At 43.5% G+C, this 15,216-nt stretch overlaps 1 protein-coding gene across 1 annotated transcript in view; it reads right to left on the bottom strand.

Moving 5' to 3' along the window:
* Nucleotides 1–865, bottom strand: part of DOK5 (docking protein 5) — a 152,483-nt gene extending 151,618 nt beyond the window's left edge. Inside the window, exon 1 of the mRNA XM_041733448.1 lies at nt 422–865. Within this exon, the coding sequence (XP_041589382.1) occupies nt 422–487 (66 nt within the window). The 5' untranslated portion in view covers nt 488–865. The remainder of the gene's footprint in view (nt 1–421) is intronic.
* Between the last annotated feature and the right edge of the window lie 14,351 nt (nt 866–15,216).

Raw genomic sequence — 15,216 nt, forward strand, 5'->3', positions numbered from 1 at the left:
CGCCCCCCGAGGGCGCCTGGCCCCGGTTCTCGGCCGCCCCCCCCCCCATCCCCCGGAAAAGTTAAGTTGGTGGCGAGAGGGAGGAGGGGGCAGCGGGGGCATGGGGCAGGGGTTCTCAGCTCCAACTCCCTTGGCTCCCGGGGAATATTCCTCTCCAGGAGATGGGCTCCAGTGGCTCCAGGAGCCCAACACGCGGCCACCGCCAGAAAGCCAAGTCATCCGAGAGATAAAGATAGATGCATGACGGACCCGGCGGTGTGGCCCGGGCGGGGAGCGCCCAGCGCGGTGGCCGGCGCGGCCCGGGGATCCCCCTGCAGCCCCGGGGATGCTGGCGACGGATGGAGACCATCGACCGCACCGGCAGAAGGAAGAGGGGGAAAAAAAGAAAAAAAAGAAAAAAAGAAAAAGGATCGATCCTTACCCCTAGGCGTCTGCTCCGGATCCTCACGTACCCTTGCTTCACTATGTCGTTAAAATTGGAAGCCATCCCGGGCGGGCAGCCGGTGACCCCGTCCCCCAGGCGCGCGCACCCCGAGTGGCTCGGGCGCGGGTTACGGGCAGGGTCGGGGGACGACGCGGGGTGGAGGAGGAGGAGGAGGAGGAGGAGGAGGAGGAGGAGGAGGAGGTGGGGGGGTGGGGGGGGAGAAAGTTGGGAAGGCGGAGCTGCTGGGGCTGCGGCTCGGCGCGGCTTTAGGAGGCGCGCATCACTTTGCGCCCCCGAAGCCTGGAAGCGGGCGGCCGGCTCGCAGCCACTTTGGGGGAGCGCGGGGAGCGCAGCGCCGAGGCGAGGCTGGAGCGCGGCGTCAGCTGACTCATGGGCCAGCCTGCCGGGAGGAGGAGCGGCGGCGGCTCGGGGCTCCAGCCCTGCCTCTTCCCGGGGCCGGGAGCTGGAGGGGTGGGGAGGGAAGGGAGGAGGGGGGAGGAGGGGGGTGGAGGAGGGGCGCGAGCTGGAGGACGGAGAGGAGGTGGTGGCGGAGGGAAGAGAAGGAGGAGGTGCAGGGGTGGGGGAGGAGGTGCAGGGAAGAGGAGGAGGAGGGCCGCGCAGGGGTGAGGCCCCCCCAGGAGGAGGAGCCGCGCGCCTCCCAGCGCGGGGCCCTGCGCCCCCCCACCCCACCCCACCCCGCAGACTCCCAGGACCGCGCTCGCACCTCTCCCCTCCTCCCAGCCCACCTGGCCCGACCCGCCTTCCCTGCCCCTGCCCCTGCCCCTGCCCCTGCCCCTGCCCATCCCCCCCCGCACCCCGCGGCCAGCCTGCGGAGATAACGCCCCCCATCTTCTCGCTCAGGTGGCTGATTTTAAGGGGGAGGGGAAATTGCACTTCTCAGTCCCCCTTGCCCCCCTCCGCAAAGGGCTGATTTTTACCTCTGGGCGGGGCGGGTGTCTGGGGAGGCGGTGTGGCCGCCCTTAGCCTTGACCTTGGCCTGGGGGAGGGGGGATCTCGCCAGGCTCAAGCTACAGAAGAGCTCCTCCAGTTTTCTAGGCTCCCTGCGCCCCAGCTCTCCGTGCAATCATCCGCTACGTTTTCCTTGTTTGAGCCTCTCTTTCCCGCCCCAACGTTAAATTTCCCAAGGGCTAACACTTGGCCTCGTTAAGATGTGAACCCCCAAAGCCTAGTCCAGAGCAGGTGCTTGATGAATTCTGAGTGCCCCCCCCTCCCCCGGCAGGGCTCTAAGCCTCTTTCCCGCATTAACTCACTTAAACCCCCCTGTACCTCATGAAGTGGGTCCTCCCTTATGTAAATACCAGGCCCATATTTATGCCCCGGGAGCCTAGCAGTAGAGCAGATCCTCAGAACCATGAAGGGATACCACGTGTAGAATAAGATGAAAAGGGGCACAGATTTCGCACTCACTGCCCCTGACTGCACCCCGTCACCCCCAAGCATGCTTGAGTTGATGCCCGCTGACCTTTACCGGGCACCAGGCTTCTAGGCATTGTCCTAATCCTGTTAAAAACATAAGGAGATACCTACGATCGCTCACATTTTATGGAAACTGAAGCTCCAACAAATTGAGACGTGCCCGGGTCCCACAGGACAGGGACTGAAGGGAGATGTGTGTGACCACAATGTTGCTGGTCAACACCGTCCCATAGCCCTTCTGAAGAGCAGCTGTCATGAAGGGAGGGAAGGGAGTTTCCTTCCTTTCCAAGGAAGAGCTTTCTAATCATCTGCTCTTATCCACAAAGACAGCATATGAAATGGATAGTTCTTGTTCACCAGAGGTGACCAGACCGAGGCTGGATGAGCAATGGTCAGAGAGATGGAGAAGACAGTTCACTTAGGGAGTGGATTATTTGACCTGATGAAATTTGAAGACCTTTCAACTCTAAGATTATATAAATCTTTCCTTTCCGGCCAAGAATACTGGCTTTTCATTAGTTTGGTTTGGTAGGCGTCAGTTAAAGAGAATCTCCCAAGAATGTGTCATAGGAGGGCTGAAACTAAGTTGGGACAATCAAAAGGCAAATATTCTGGGAGGAGAACTCTTTTTGCTATATAGTAAATCATTAGCTCAGTCACTGGATATAAGTGATGTTTTAAGTTTAAATCTCTCAAAAACAAAAAAATCTCTCACTGTGTTGCCATTGGATATAAGTGATGTTTTAAGTTTAAATCTCTCAAAAAAATAAGTTTGAATCTCTCACCAAACAAAAATGAAATGATAAAGATCATTTGGTGAGTTCTTTTTGAAGGCTTTGAACTTAAAAAAGAAAAAAAAAAAGAAAAAGAAAAGAAAAATGCTGTCCATGGTTGCCATGAAACAGACGTGTTCTTGGAAGGCAGTTGTCCAACACATCTCTGTAGACCAAATCAACAGTATCACTGAAACAAAGGATGAAGGAAATGAGGCATAAGGGCCTACAAGTGAATGGCTCAAGATAAAAGAAATAATTACTGACAAAATCTGAAACTGAGAAATCCACCCCATGATAATTAATCTTGAGTATGATCCACATCCATAAATAATTAAGCGAGACGTGAGGAAACTAGAATCAAACTAGGAAATATCAAGCTAGGTTGTGAAAAGACAAGGGATTTTTTTTTTTTTTTAAATCGCAGGGCTGAACTCAGGATACAGTTTTATTTGTTTGTTTCATGTTAAGTCAAACTGTTAAACTTGGGAAAATACACAGACTGTACTATTCACGGGAAGGACAGCCACTTGCACTTGTCCAAGACGTGTAATACACAACCACGGCAGGAGAGGAAAGGAGGAATTCAGAGATGTTCAAGGTAAGTGGTGCTTGTAGAGTTGCCCAGTGCACAACTCACACAACTGTACACTGCCAAACAGACGTAATGCCAAATACAATTCAGTCTCCCTGGGGATAAATGTGACACACACTAAAAATCATTATTTTAATCCCTGTTTTAAACTCAATTTCTGACACTTCGAGCTTATTCGTAACATGCATTTCTGTTTCTTCAGCACCCAAACTCCCTTCTGCCAACAGTGGTCATCACGCTCATTTTGAGCGTACTTAATCCCCGGTTACGGGTCTAAGCTAGGGGAGTAAGAGTTGATTGTATTGAAATGAAATGAGCAGGAGTTCGGAATGAATTATACTTTTCTCTTACTTGGACATCTTGTTGATATGAAACAAAACTCTGTCATGAATTGAACAGGAGTTTCTAACTATCACATGGCAATGCCAGAAATTATTCCCAAGTTTCCCTACTCCGATATCTTCAAAGTGGAAACCCCCTCTAGCTTGAAACATGAATGACTCATGCCATTCCCTCTGCATTCCAGTCAACCAATTATCACCGTCACCGCTATTATAAAGCCCTTTTGGACAGAAGATGATGTGCAGACGTCCAGGGGCTTCTGCGCGTCTCCAGAGTGGCCGATGGGCTCCCAGGCTTCACCCAAGGAGGCTGCACTTTCCCCAAGCACCGCAGAGCACCAAGGCCGAGGCTGAAATGGCACTTGTCCAGTATCTTTACCAAAAATAGCTTGAGCCTTGGCCCCATTGCCTGCTGCTCTCAGTGGGAGAGTCACAGAAACAGGCAGCCTTCCCTCTGGCAAGGTGAGCCGGCGCCGATGACAGTGATTTGGCTCTCACCGAGGGCAGAGCTCGTTTGCTGTGTGGCCAGGGCCCCGCCACCAGTCCTTAGCCACCTAAAGAAGGATGGCTTCGAAGATGACGCAGGGATCAGGTGAGAGAAAACGTGGAGGCAGGCCTGCTCTGTCATTCCTTGCTTCCTTGCTTCCTTCCCCTTCAACAAATATGGACAGAGCACCTGCTGTGGGCGGCCACTGTCCACAATAAGCCTTCACTCACCCCTCCTGCCCCCCCACCCCCCACCCACAGAATCCTTGTTCCCATGGAGCTTAAACCCCAGGCAGAGAGGGGAAAAACAAACAAGCAGATAAACAGTTTAAATAACTATAGATGAGAGTTTAAAGCACACGAAGTGGTGTGCTATGGGGGGGGGGGGGGGAGTAATAAGCAGTGTTCCTTTCAGTAAGTCAGGGAAGACTTCTCTGAGGAGGTGACATTTAAGCTAAGATAGGAAAAATGTGAAGAACCTATGGGAAACTGGGGGAAGTGCATTCCACCTAGAGTGAACACTTGAGAAAGCCAAATGCAGGGAATTTTACTTATGTGTTGTGTGTGTGTGTGTGTAATACATGTATAATATACACATACATATATGTATATACACATATGTATATATTGTTGTATTTTATTAAATATAAAATTAAACTGTAATATATAATTTTAAATTTTTAAAAATTAAAAATATTATTTATTTCATTTGAGAGAGAGAGAGAGAGAATGGAGGGGGGCAGAGCAAGACGGAGAGAGAGAGAAACTCTTAAGTAGATTCCACACTGAGCACAGAGCCTGACGTGGGGCTCAATCTCGTGACCCTGAACCAAAAACCAAGGGTCGGGCGCTCGACCGACTGAGCCACCCAGGTGCCCCAGCAGCAAAGTTATACTTTCGAAACATGATTCTGTCTAATGAATAAAAAATAGATTAGAAGGGACTGCACTGGAAATGGTGAGACCATACACAATTCTACTTGTAAAGACCTGTACCCAAAAATCTTTAAGGAAAGAGAAATGAAGCTTCCACTGAGAATGCAAATTTATATCAATTGATACAACCGTTTTGAAGCATGAGTGATATCTATCAAAAAATGTAAGACTTTTATTACTTATCCAGTTCTGGAAATGTACCCAAAGGCAGAAAGATTTAGTTTCAAGAATATTCACAGTAGCATTATTTATGATAATATGTATACTATCTTCATATTGTATATATTAATATGGTATATATACAACTGTGTGTTATATCATAATATATAATATATATAATACTGTAAAACATACATTTTACATGGAAGTGGGGACATACATGTAACCAAGTTTCTGAAGGAATTGGATCTATCAGGTACAAGCATTTCCCAATAAGCTTTGCTCCTTAAAAAATTATTTCTCTAAACCTAAATGGAATCTCCAGAAGGTCTCTGACTTTTTTTGGTTTTACTAGGTAATAAAGAGTTATCCCAGCCTAATAGCTGATTAACATTGAGTATCATTCAATTTAGGTTTTATCCCTTACCCCCGTTCAGGACAGGGAGTATGGGGGCTGGGATGGTTTCATCACTGGTTTTCTGGCTTCTGGCTTCCACAGAATTGGAGCTCAGGGGAAAAGGAAACTTTTCCTTGCTCCAAATCTTGCCTTGGAGTCGATGCCCTGTTTGCAACAGGTATATGTTTGCTCTTTCTCTCAAGGAGTTCATTAGAGATGCACCTGCTAAGAGCTCTATCTTCAAGGCCCTTCTCTGCTTGCTGTTTTTACTCCTGTGAATACCCCAGGGTCTCATGTTCCAGGCCTGTGGTGAGTTTTTGCCCTTGCAGGTGATTCTCTTGGTGGATCTATTCTAAGGGAAGGCCTACCTGGCCAGAGGAAAAACTCACTCAGCATTGTCCTAGCCAGTGAAAGGCAGTTCACTCCCGGGGCAGGCACTGTCCTTAGCCCTGCCATAAGTCAAGGCAACCAGTTGATCCCAGGCTTCCATCTTTAGAATATTAAGGAGTGGGTCTGACGCCAGTCCTTGTGTCCTTTGCACTTGCGGGGATTCATGGCTAGCCTTCTGAATGATTCTCTTGAAGATCACTCCCCTGTGATAAAGTAAGAGGAAATATCTCCCTTCCTTGTCACATGGGGAGGAGAAAATCAACGGTCTTCCAAATAACCTTCCTTCTTTAATCTCTTGAATTACAATGTCTTATTTAGGCTGTAGGTGGTTGGTCAACTAATGCAGACAAAATGGTTTTGAGCTGCTCTTTTTGCAATTTCCGCACGGATAGTCCAACACCCTGCTTCAGAAGGTTTCCTAAATAGTTCCCCCACTGGGCTTTTGAGGTTTCTGCTGAAAGTGAGTCAATAGGAAGAGTCACATTTATCATTCTGTTACACATCCATATCCAAACCATTAAAATGCATATAAAAGATATTCCCTCTCATTCGTTCATCCAACAAATATTATCTGAGTCAGGCTTGCTGGGCAATGAAGAGCCAGTGAAGCAGATAGGAAAAGACCAGACTGCGCTTGTCAGGGTGATGATCCATCAGGAGCACAGATGTTAAAAAAAACCCTCAAATATGTATAAAATTATGCACAAAAGAAAGGTATATGATGCTGTATGAGAAAGGTCAAATAGACAGGACCTGGTCCCTTTGGAAGATAGGGTACGGAGAAACCAGGGGCTGGAATAGGAAGAAGGTGCTCTGACCTGAGTGAGGGTAGAGAGGATGGTAGAGAGAAAGCCAACATGTGCCAGTGTCCCAGACAGAAGAGCATGTGTGCATCTGGAACAGAAGGTGGTCAGGGCACTGGGATTTGGAGAATGAGAAGTGGGTATTAGGAGATGAGACCTGAAGGATAAGACGGTTTCTCAAGATGTTATAGATGATCGATGATGTAGGGCCAGTTTTTTAAAAATGAGGTGGTTTAAAAAAAAAAAAAAAAAAAAAACTAAGGTTGAATATATCTACACTAAAACAGTAGTAGTGATTATTATTTTTTTAAATACTTAGAGTTTTTAAAACTTAAATTCAACTCATTAACATATGATGTATATTGGTTTCAGAGGCAGAGGGCAGTGGTTCGTCAGTCTCATGTGATACCCAGTGTTCAGGTAACCGGGTGATGGACATTGGGGAGGGAATGTGATATAATGAGCACTGGGTATTATTTGTTGTCAGAAGTACTGGGGATGTCAACTTTCTCCTGTGTGCTTTTTAAAAAATAATAATACATTGTAAATGCAATTTTTAAAAGTAGGATGACTCCTTCTTCCTGCATGGATGGACCTCATGTCTTGAGCCTTGTAACCAAGGACACAAAAGCAAACATAAACTTCTAGTGAACTTGATTTGGGAGACAAAAAGAGGAGTCTTGGGATCATTAGGCTCTTGCAGATAATCAAGTTTCTCTTCTGATGAGAAGAGCCCTCCCCTCTGTAGGTGGATGCAGAGAGCCAACCCAGCAAGATCTAGGGCAGCACATGAGAAAGAGACCAAGAGAAGTAAGTAGATGACAAAGGTACTTAGAATTTATAGAGGCCCCTTTTCAAAATGAAGCATGTATCCAGGGTTGTCGCAAGAAGATCAGAAGGTCGATATTCCAGAGTTTTCTCAGGGCTGTTGTCCTAGTTCACTGAGTGACTTTGGGCACGCCATTAATTTCTCCTGCCTCATAACCTGATCTGGAAACCAGAGATAATGGGATCAGCCTCGTTGGTACAGTTTGTTGACGTCCCTGGATAAACTGTGTGAAGAGGGCAACGTCTTAAGTTCAGAATGCTTTGCCAATGTTAATTAATCCTCACAGCACCCCCCTCAAGCCCTGTAATATTATCCACATTTCACAGCTGAGGGACTTGAAGCAAAAAGCCTGAATGACTCGTCCGAAGACCCAGAAGAAGCCTGCGTCAGAATGAGGAGGAGCAAGTGACAGAAATGGCATCCGAAGAGGCACCATTCTCACTTCACCCATAAGATACAATTAAAGTAATTGTGTCTGGGAGGTTTTTTTTTTTTTTAAATATACTCTCCGTGTCGATGAATTCTAAGGCAAGGAAAAAACCAGCCACATTTACCCAAAAATATGACAGACAGATACATTTGCAATTTTAAGGACTCCTTTCTTGGGCTGGTGACTGTAATTAGCTGGACACACTAATTCTACTTTTATCTCACTGACCAGAGCTCAGTCACATGCCCTTGGCTTCAAGAGACGGGGAAGTAGGGAAATGAAGGTTTATTCAAGGCAACCATGAGCCAGGCTAAGTGCAGGAGTTGACAGCAAGGGCAGAGGGCTGCTGGCTTGAGGACTGGATCACAGAAAACCTATGGGTCAGGTAGCGACCCATAAAGAAGCTACCAGAGTCCCTAGTGATTCTAACATCCTAATGTCTTAACATGGCTAAAAACAAATTCACAGTCTTCCTGACATTATCTCCCACTAGTATTTCCTATTTTGTCAGTTGGCATGTGTTGAGCTGAAAATAGCATGAAGCTCAGCCACGAGAATCTCAGACCAAAGGCATTTACTGCTGTAGTTTACGAAATCTAAGATGACATTAATTTCAAAGTGGACCGCCACTTTACGTGCTGGTGAGGAAGAAAAATCACTGCCACTTAACTTTTCACATCGATGACCCACCACAACAATTTTTAATAGATTTATTGAGGTATAATTGACATACCGCAGCCTGCGGATATGTAAAATGTAAAATTTCCTAAGTTCTGGCATATGTGAGCACCAGTGAAGTCATCCCCATAGTCAAGGCAATAAACATATCCTTCATCCCCCCAAATATTGTCGTGCCCCTGCTGTCTCATGCCACCATGCTGTGGGCTCCGGTGGTAATCATTTTACAATATATAAATGTATCAAATCAACACATGTACACCTTAAATGTACACAACATAAAATGTCAATTATATCACAATATATCTTGGGGAAAAATCCTATTTTTCTATACCTGTTGTACTACAACTTCCCTTTCCCCCTCCTCGTTTTGTGGAGACCTGCACCGTTGATCTGTGTAGACCTAGTTCATTAAACTGCTGAATCACATTCCATCATTCAACAATAATATGTTTTATTTCTCTCTTCTTTACTGATGGACATCTAAATTATTTCCATTTTATCCCATTACAAGCACTAGGCATTAAATTGTTATGCCTAACCTAAAATACGAGAGAAGATCATCACCATAATAATATCTTCCTTTAAAAAAAATCTAACACTCACTGATGGTCGTTGACACTCAATATCAAAATTCTTAAAAACTATAGGTGCTTGTGGGCTTTTTTTATGAAATCAAACACTCAATAGACCTTCTAAGGAGCAAGTGCAATAAAAAAAGGCTGTTTTGCAGAAGCTCTGCAGGGAGAATAAGAAACTGAACTAATATATTTTAAATATTTCTTTGATTTCCCTTGTAAGCTTCAAACTAGAACTCTTACATCAGTCCATTTAAATAACCGCAGACGTATAAGCCTGAGTGGCAGAGGCAGGAACACGCAGAGGCAGGAACATTGCCTTAGTACGTGAGCTCAAAGAGGGGTCACATCTGGCTTCCTCTTGAAGTGACTCCAGCAAGATCCTATTCAGGTTGCACATGGAATACAAGCCACATTCCTCCTTGTCCTACAAGGTCAAACGTGCCCGTGGGTCCTCATCCACCTCCTTGGCTGTCAGCCACCTCCCACCCCTGCACTCCCCCTCCCATCCACAGAGGCCTTCTCACTGTTCCTGAGAGACACCAATTTCCCACCTCAGAGTCTCAGTGTTCCTTGTTCTCCAAACAGTCTCTTTGTTCTCTTGTTCTCACTTCGGCTTTTCCCATGAACGACTCCTTCTTGTAACTACGCCTCGGCTTGTGTCACCTCCTCTGAGAAGCCTCTCGTGACCTCTGAATTCCAATTCACCTGCTCCTTCCAACCAAGTCACTTGCCCTCATCAAACTCTTTCATTTTTTTTCTAAACGCTTCTGACAAATGGAAATTCGTTGTTTAGTGATGTGTCAGCAGGTCTCCCATCTGTTCCCCACCCTTGATGAAACTGAGCGTGGGTAGGAACCCTTCTGACTTTCCCGCTGGGAGGCCCAGGGCCTAGGACAATGCCTGGCATTGATGGATGAGTGAATGAACAAATGAATGAGTGAGTGAATGCAATTAAAGCGACACAGCAGTGCCTGCAGGCTTCTGTTTATCACTACTTGTGCCTTGAGATATTGAACAAATGGTAGGAACCTACAAGAACGTCTGCATTGCCTTCACTGTGTCTCTTCGTCTGGTGGGAGCCCCGTGTAGGTAAACACACCTCCTCACTGCGCTGCCTTCAGTGCAGACAGGGACTCATCAAAGCAGAGTACCCAACACATACCTGTTCCAGAGGCAGCGTACACTAACCAGTGAAGTCCAAGCAAACAAGCGAAAACAACCAACATCTACGGCCATTGGAGTCAAGCAGGTATGGTTTGAATTCCCACCCACTACTTATTCTGTCTCTTATCACCTGGGGGATATTCGTCTGGAGACACTTGGGGTGACTGGGGGGAAGGGGAGCTGCTTGCATCTGGTGGGTGGAGGCCAGGGCTGCTGCTGAACATCCTATGAGGCACAACATAGCTCCGCAACCAAGAATTACCCAGCTCCCGACGCCAAGGGCACCACAGTTGGGAAACCCTGCTCCAAACGAATTACTTAATCTCTGTCGTATTTCATTTTCACATCTGCAAGTTGGGAATAAATAATATCAGCCATATAGGATTACTGTGGGGATTAGTAAAAATGTGTTTAAGGCTCAGGTCTGGAGCATGATAAGTCAATAAGTAAATATTGTGTGTATTCTGACCATTGCATGGTAGATTGTCTTTCTCTTTGTTTCTAAGGCAGGTGGCTCCTTCTCTGGCTGGGGTTTTCCTTTTCCTTGATCCTCAGTTCTTAGCAGAGGGCCTGACAATGAGGAGATGGTTAAGGTGGTCTCAACTAATTAAATTCGATATTGAATTAGCTGGGATGCTTGGGTGGCTCAGCGGTTTAGCACCTGCCCAGGGCGTGATCCTGGAGTCCCGGGATCGAGTCCCACATCAGGCTCCCTGCAGGAGCCTGCTTCTCCCTCTGCCAGTGTCTCTGCCTCTCTCTCTCTCTGTGTCTCTCATGAATAAATAAATAAAATCTTTTAAAAAATGATATGCCTAAAACATCTTATACTTTGCTCATCTTATACTTTGTCCCTCTCTCTCAAAATGAGTTTGGCCACTCCCATCAGTCCTGTCCCCTGTATGATCAATTTTTTTTTCACTATTTTCTCATGAATCATCTTGCTGGCCTCTTACGTCAAAGATTAAACTATAGGACATGGAAATTAATTATCTGGACCCTTACCTGTCTTTGTCTGGCTTATAGACAGAGCGGATGCAGCACAACTGGGTTTCTTGCTATTTCTCGACAAGCCAATCAGGTATCTGCCTCAGGGCCTTTGCACTTCTTCTGGCTAGAATACTCTTCCTTCTAGATATCAGCATGAGATCTTAATGTTCCTTTCTCTGGTGACAGTGGGGTTGAGCATTATTGTATTTTTTATTAGTGTATTCTAGAAAACCAACTTTTTGTCAGTTGTGTTACAAAACCTTCTGGCCCAAAGTCGTCTGTTCTTTTACTTTATGGTGTGTTTTAAGAAATAGAATTTTTCATTTTTAATGGAGTCAAACTTCTTGATCATTTCTATCATAGTCCTTAAGGGTCTTTTTAAATAAATCTTTCAGTATCCCAACGTCATGACATCTTTTACAATACATTTTTCTACAAGGTTTAAGGTTTTGCTTTTCACATTTAAGTCTTTAATTCATCATGAATGACTGTGCCGTGGAAGACTGGAATCCAGTTCATTTATTTCCATGTGAAACGCCTGGCAGTAGCCCTCCTTCCACATAAATCTACAGGGTCTCACCTGTCATGGTTCCAGCTTCCCTATAGTGGGTCAGTTTCTGCATCTTCAATTATATGCTTGTACCAATGCCCACTCCCTTGTGATCACAGCTTCATTTCAATTTTCCTCCCTCATCTCCGGGCTCCTTCTTGTTTTTTTGGTTCGGGTTTTTTGTTTTGTTTTGTTTTGTTCGCCCCAGGACCTCAGATTAAGCACACCTCAGATGAATCCTTCTGTCTTGTACGTGTCCAGAGCAAGTGTGAACGCACATGACTGTAGTGAGGAGGGGCCTCTCATACTGCCCTAACCCCAAACTCCACACTCTCCCTTAATTCTTCTTCCTCCTATGCTTCTGCTCTTAATACTTCCTGATTTATATATATATATATTGATGTCCTTTTATTTTGCACATAAAGATACATGACTGAATTTCTCATTGAGTTGTGTATCACCAAAGTGAAATGAACTTCCTTTACATCAATAATTTGTGCCTTCAAATCTCATGTCTTAGATTAATATATCCTCTTAACCTTCTTGTGATGGTCTGAGACATCACTGCCCATCCTTTATTTTTCATCTATAGGTATCATTTTTTTAAATTTATTTATCCATGAGAGACACACAGAGAGAGGCAGAGACACAGGCAGAGGGAGAAGCAGGCTCCCTGCGGGGAGCCCGGTGTGGGACTCGATCCCAGGACCTTGAGATCACGCCCTGAGCAAAAGGCAGTTGCTCAACCACTAAGTCACCCACGTGTCCCTATAGGTATCATTTTAAAGTATGTTAGTCTTCAGTTAGTATGTAACTGAATGCACCTTTTCACTGGATAATGTGATTTATTTTCATTTTTAACGTTTACAGGTGTGTTTGGCTTTCCTTCTGCCCTCTTAATTTTTGTTTCCTGAGTTTATGCTCTTTTTACTTTTCATCTTTCTCCCTTTTATATACAGGCTGTATTTTCTTTTTAATTTTTAATAATACTGATGTAAAAAAATGTTGATAACTGATACTACCTACATCAACTCAGTTTACACTCTGCATTAACATGGCTTTATTATGCTAGGAAATTCTAGGTCAGAAAAATGAAGTTGCAAATAACTTTATTGTTTGTTTGAGGGACTTGCTGAAAATCCACTTCTCTAAACAATAGACCATTCCCCTTGTTCCCTTCAGTACAAGGAACAATAGTCTCTTCTTCCTACTAAACAATAGATTGCTCAAGTGTATTCGTCAAATTATTGTTTATTCTTGAAGACTCACTTCAAGAGGTTCACCTTGCCACATCCATCATTCCTCAAGTACATCACAAACTCTGCCAAATCCCGATGAGATCTCTGCACTGAAAAGATCCACCTTAAATCAGACCACAAAAACCTCACAAACATCTACTTTTGACTTTCCCCCTAGAGATGGTACTGAGACTCCGCTGTCCCTCACTGCAATAAACAATAAACTTGGCTTTGCTTGATCTGTAGGTTATTTTAATAATCTCTTTAGGGAGTCTCAGTCAACACTATCCTATTTTTATTACCCTTGGCAGTTAATTTTACAATTTTGTGAATATATTTAAATCTATTTTTGAAAGTCTAACTTTTTGTACATGATTAAAAAATTAAGCAATTTTTATTTCTTCTAGACCTTACCCCTTTCTGGCTTTTGTTAATATGATATATGATATAAGATTATAATGCTAAAGATCATAATGAGTTTACAACATACTTGATCTTTGAATAATTATTTTTAACCTCTGTATTAGGTTTTATAAGCATATAAACATCTATGATGGAAAATTTAGCACATTGTTTTATATCATTCCCATCCTACCACTTGTAGTGTCTATTATATATCTGTATAATCTGAGATTTTTAATTCACAGATCTATTATCCATTTTTTTCTGTACCTTGTCAATCAAGAATTATTTTTCAGAACTTAACTATGTATATATGTTCCTATATTTACATACATGGGCTTGAAATAAAAAAAAAAAACAGATAACAGTAGTCATCAATATGGAGGAAAGTAGGACTAGTAAGCAGAACAAGACTGTTTCTTTTTACCTTATTATTATTATTTGAATTTTTAAGAGAATTATATAATTATGTGAAGGTAAGTTTTAGTCAAACTACAAAGAAAGACTGACTGTATTTAGGTAAGTAGCATCAATGATATTCTAATAAAAGTAAATGTTAAAAGTTGGAGATTAATAAAATTCAAGTGTGACCATGAAAAAAAAAAGAATTATTTTTCAGATGTACGAGGCAGTGATTCAACAATTCCATACATCATCCGGTGCTGCCTGTTAACTAACTGGAATTTAAATAAAAACTTAAAAAAATAATATAATAATACAGGCAAGCAAAAAAAAAAGAATCCTTTTTAAAATTTGTGTTCAATATTACTATCACATTTAATGAAATCGCATCTGTTTTGATCAGATCAATGGCAGTTTTTTATACTGTCATTTTCCTTCTCTGAAATTCTTTGAAACATTCTTATGAATGGTAGGAGGGTGACTTTAATTTTATTTCTAGGAAAGGTACTTACATTTGCTGCCCATGAAATGACCTCATGAGTTTAAACGCAAATCATACAAAGGCCATGTGAAGTACATGAAATTCAACCGGATATCATGATCAACCTTTCCATGGTGGTATGAATTTGAGAATATATAATTTAAATACGAGCTCATCCAACTGACAAGTCTTTACCCTTGGGTAGAAGTTCTATTTCTATGTTTTTAAAATTCCATCAATGCATATAAGTCTTAGCAAAGATCAAAGTCAAAGTTTAAGATAGAAGGTAAAAACAAAAGCAAAATTAAATCAAGTGACAAACTTGGGTGAGAGTCACAGAGCCTGTGAATAGACATGAATTTAGTAAATGTGTGTAACTTGAATTTAGGGCAATAGTATACTCAGCCACATCCTGAAGTTATGAAACCATGAGGAGGAAACTAAAGGAGGATTCGGTGAGCCCCAGCAGGGTAGCCACCAATTGCAGTCTCTGGGCAAAGCCTCTGCTCACAGATCATTCCAGTTCATGGGGATGCTAACTATATTCCTTAAATGTGAATAGATTTCTTAAACTTTAAAATTAAATAAAAGAAATTTGAGAGTAACAAAATCGTAGTATTGATAGTTTTCTGTAAATGATGAAATTGTATACACTTTATATGTATGCATTTGAAACATATTATGAAAATGAAAACTTAAAATTTTTGTGAGTTTAAACTTTCATAAATTTCAAA

The sequence above is a fragment of the Vulpes lagopus genome, chromosome 18 (assembly GCF_018345385.1).
Source record: "Vulpes lagopus strain Blue_001 chromosome 18, ASM1834538v1, whole genome shotgun sequence".
NCBI lineage: Eukaryota > Metazoa > Chordata > Mammalia > Carnivora > Canidae > Vulpes > Vulpes lagopus.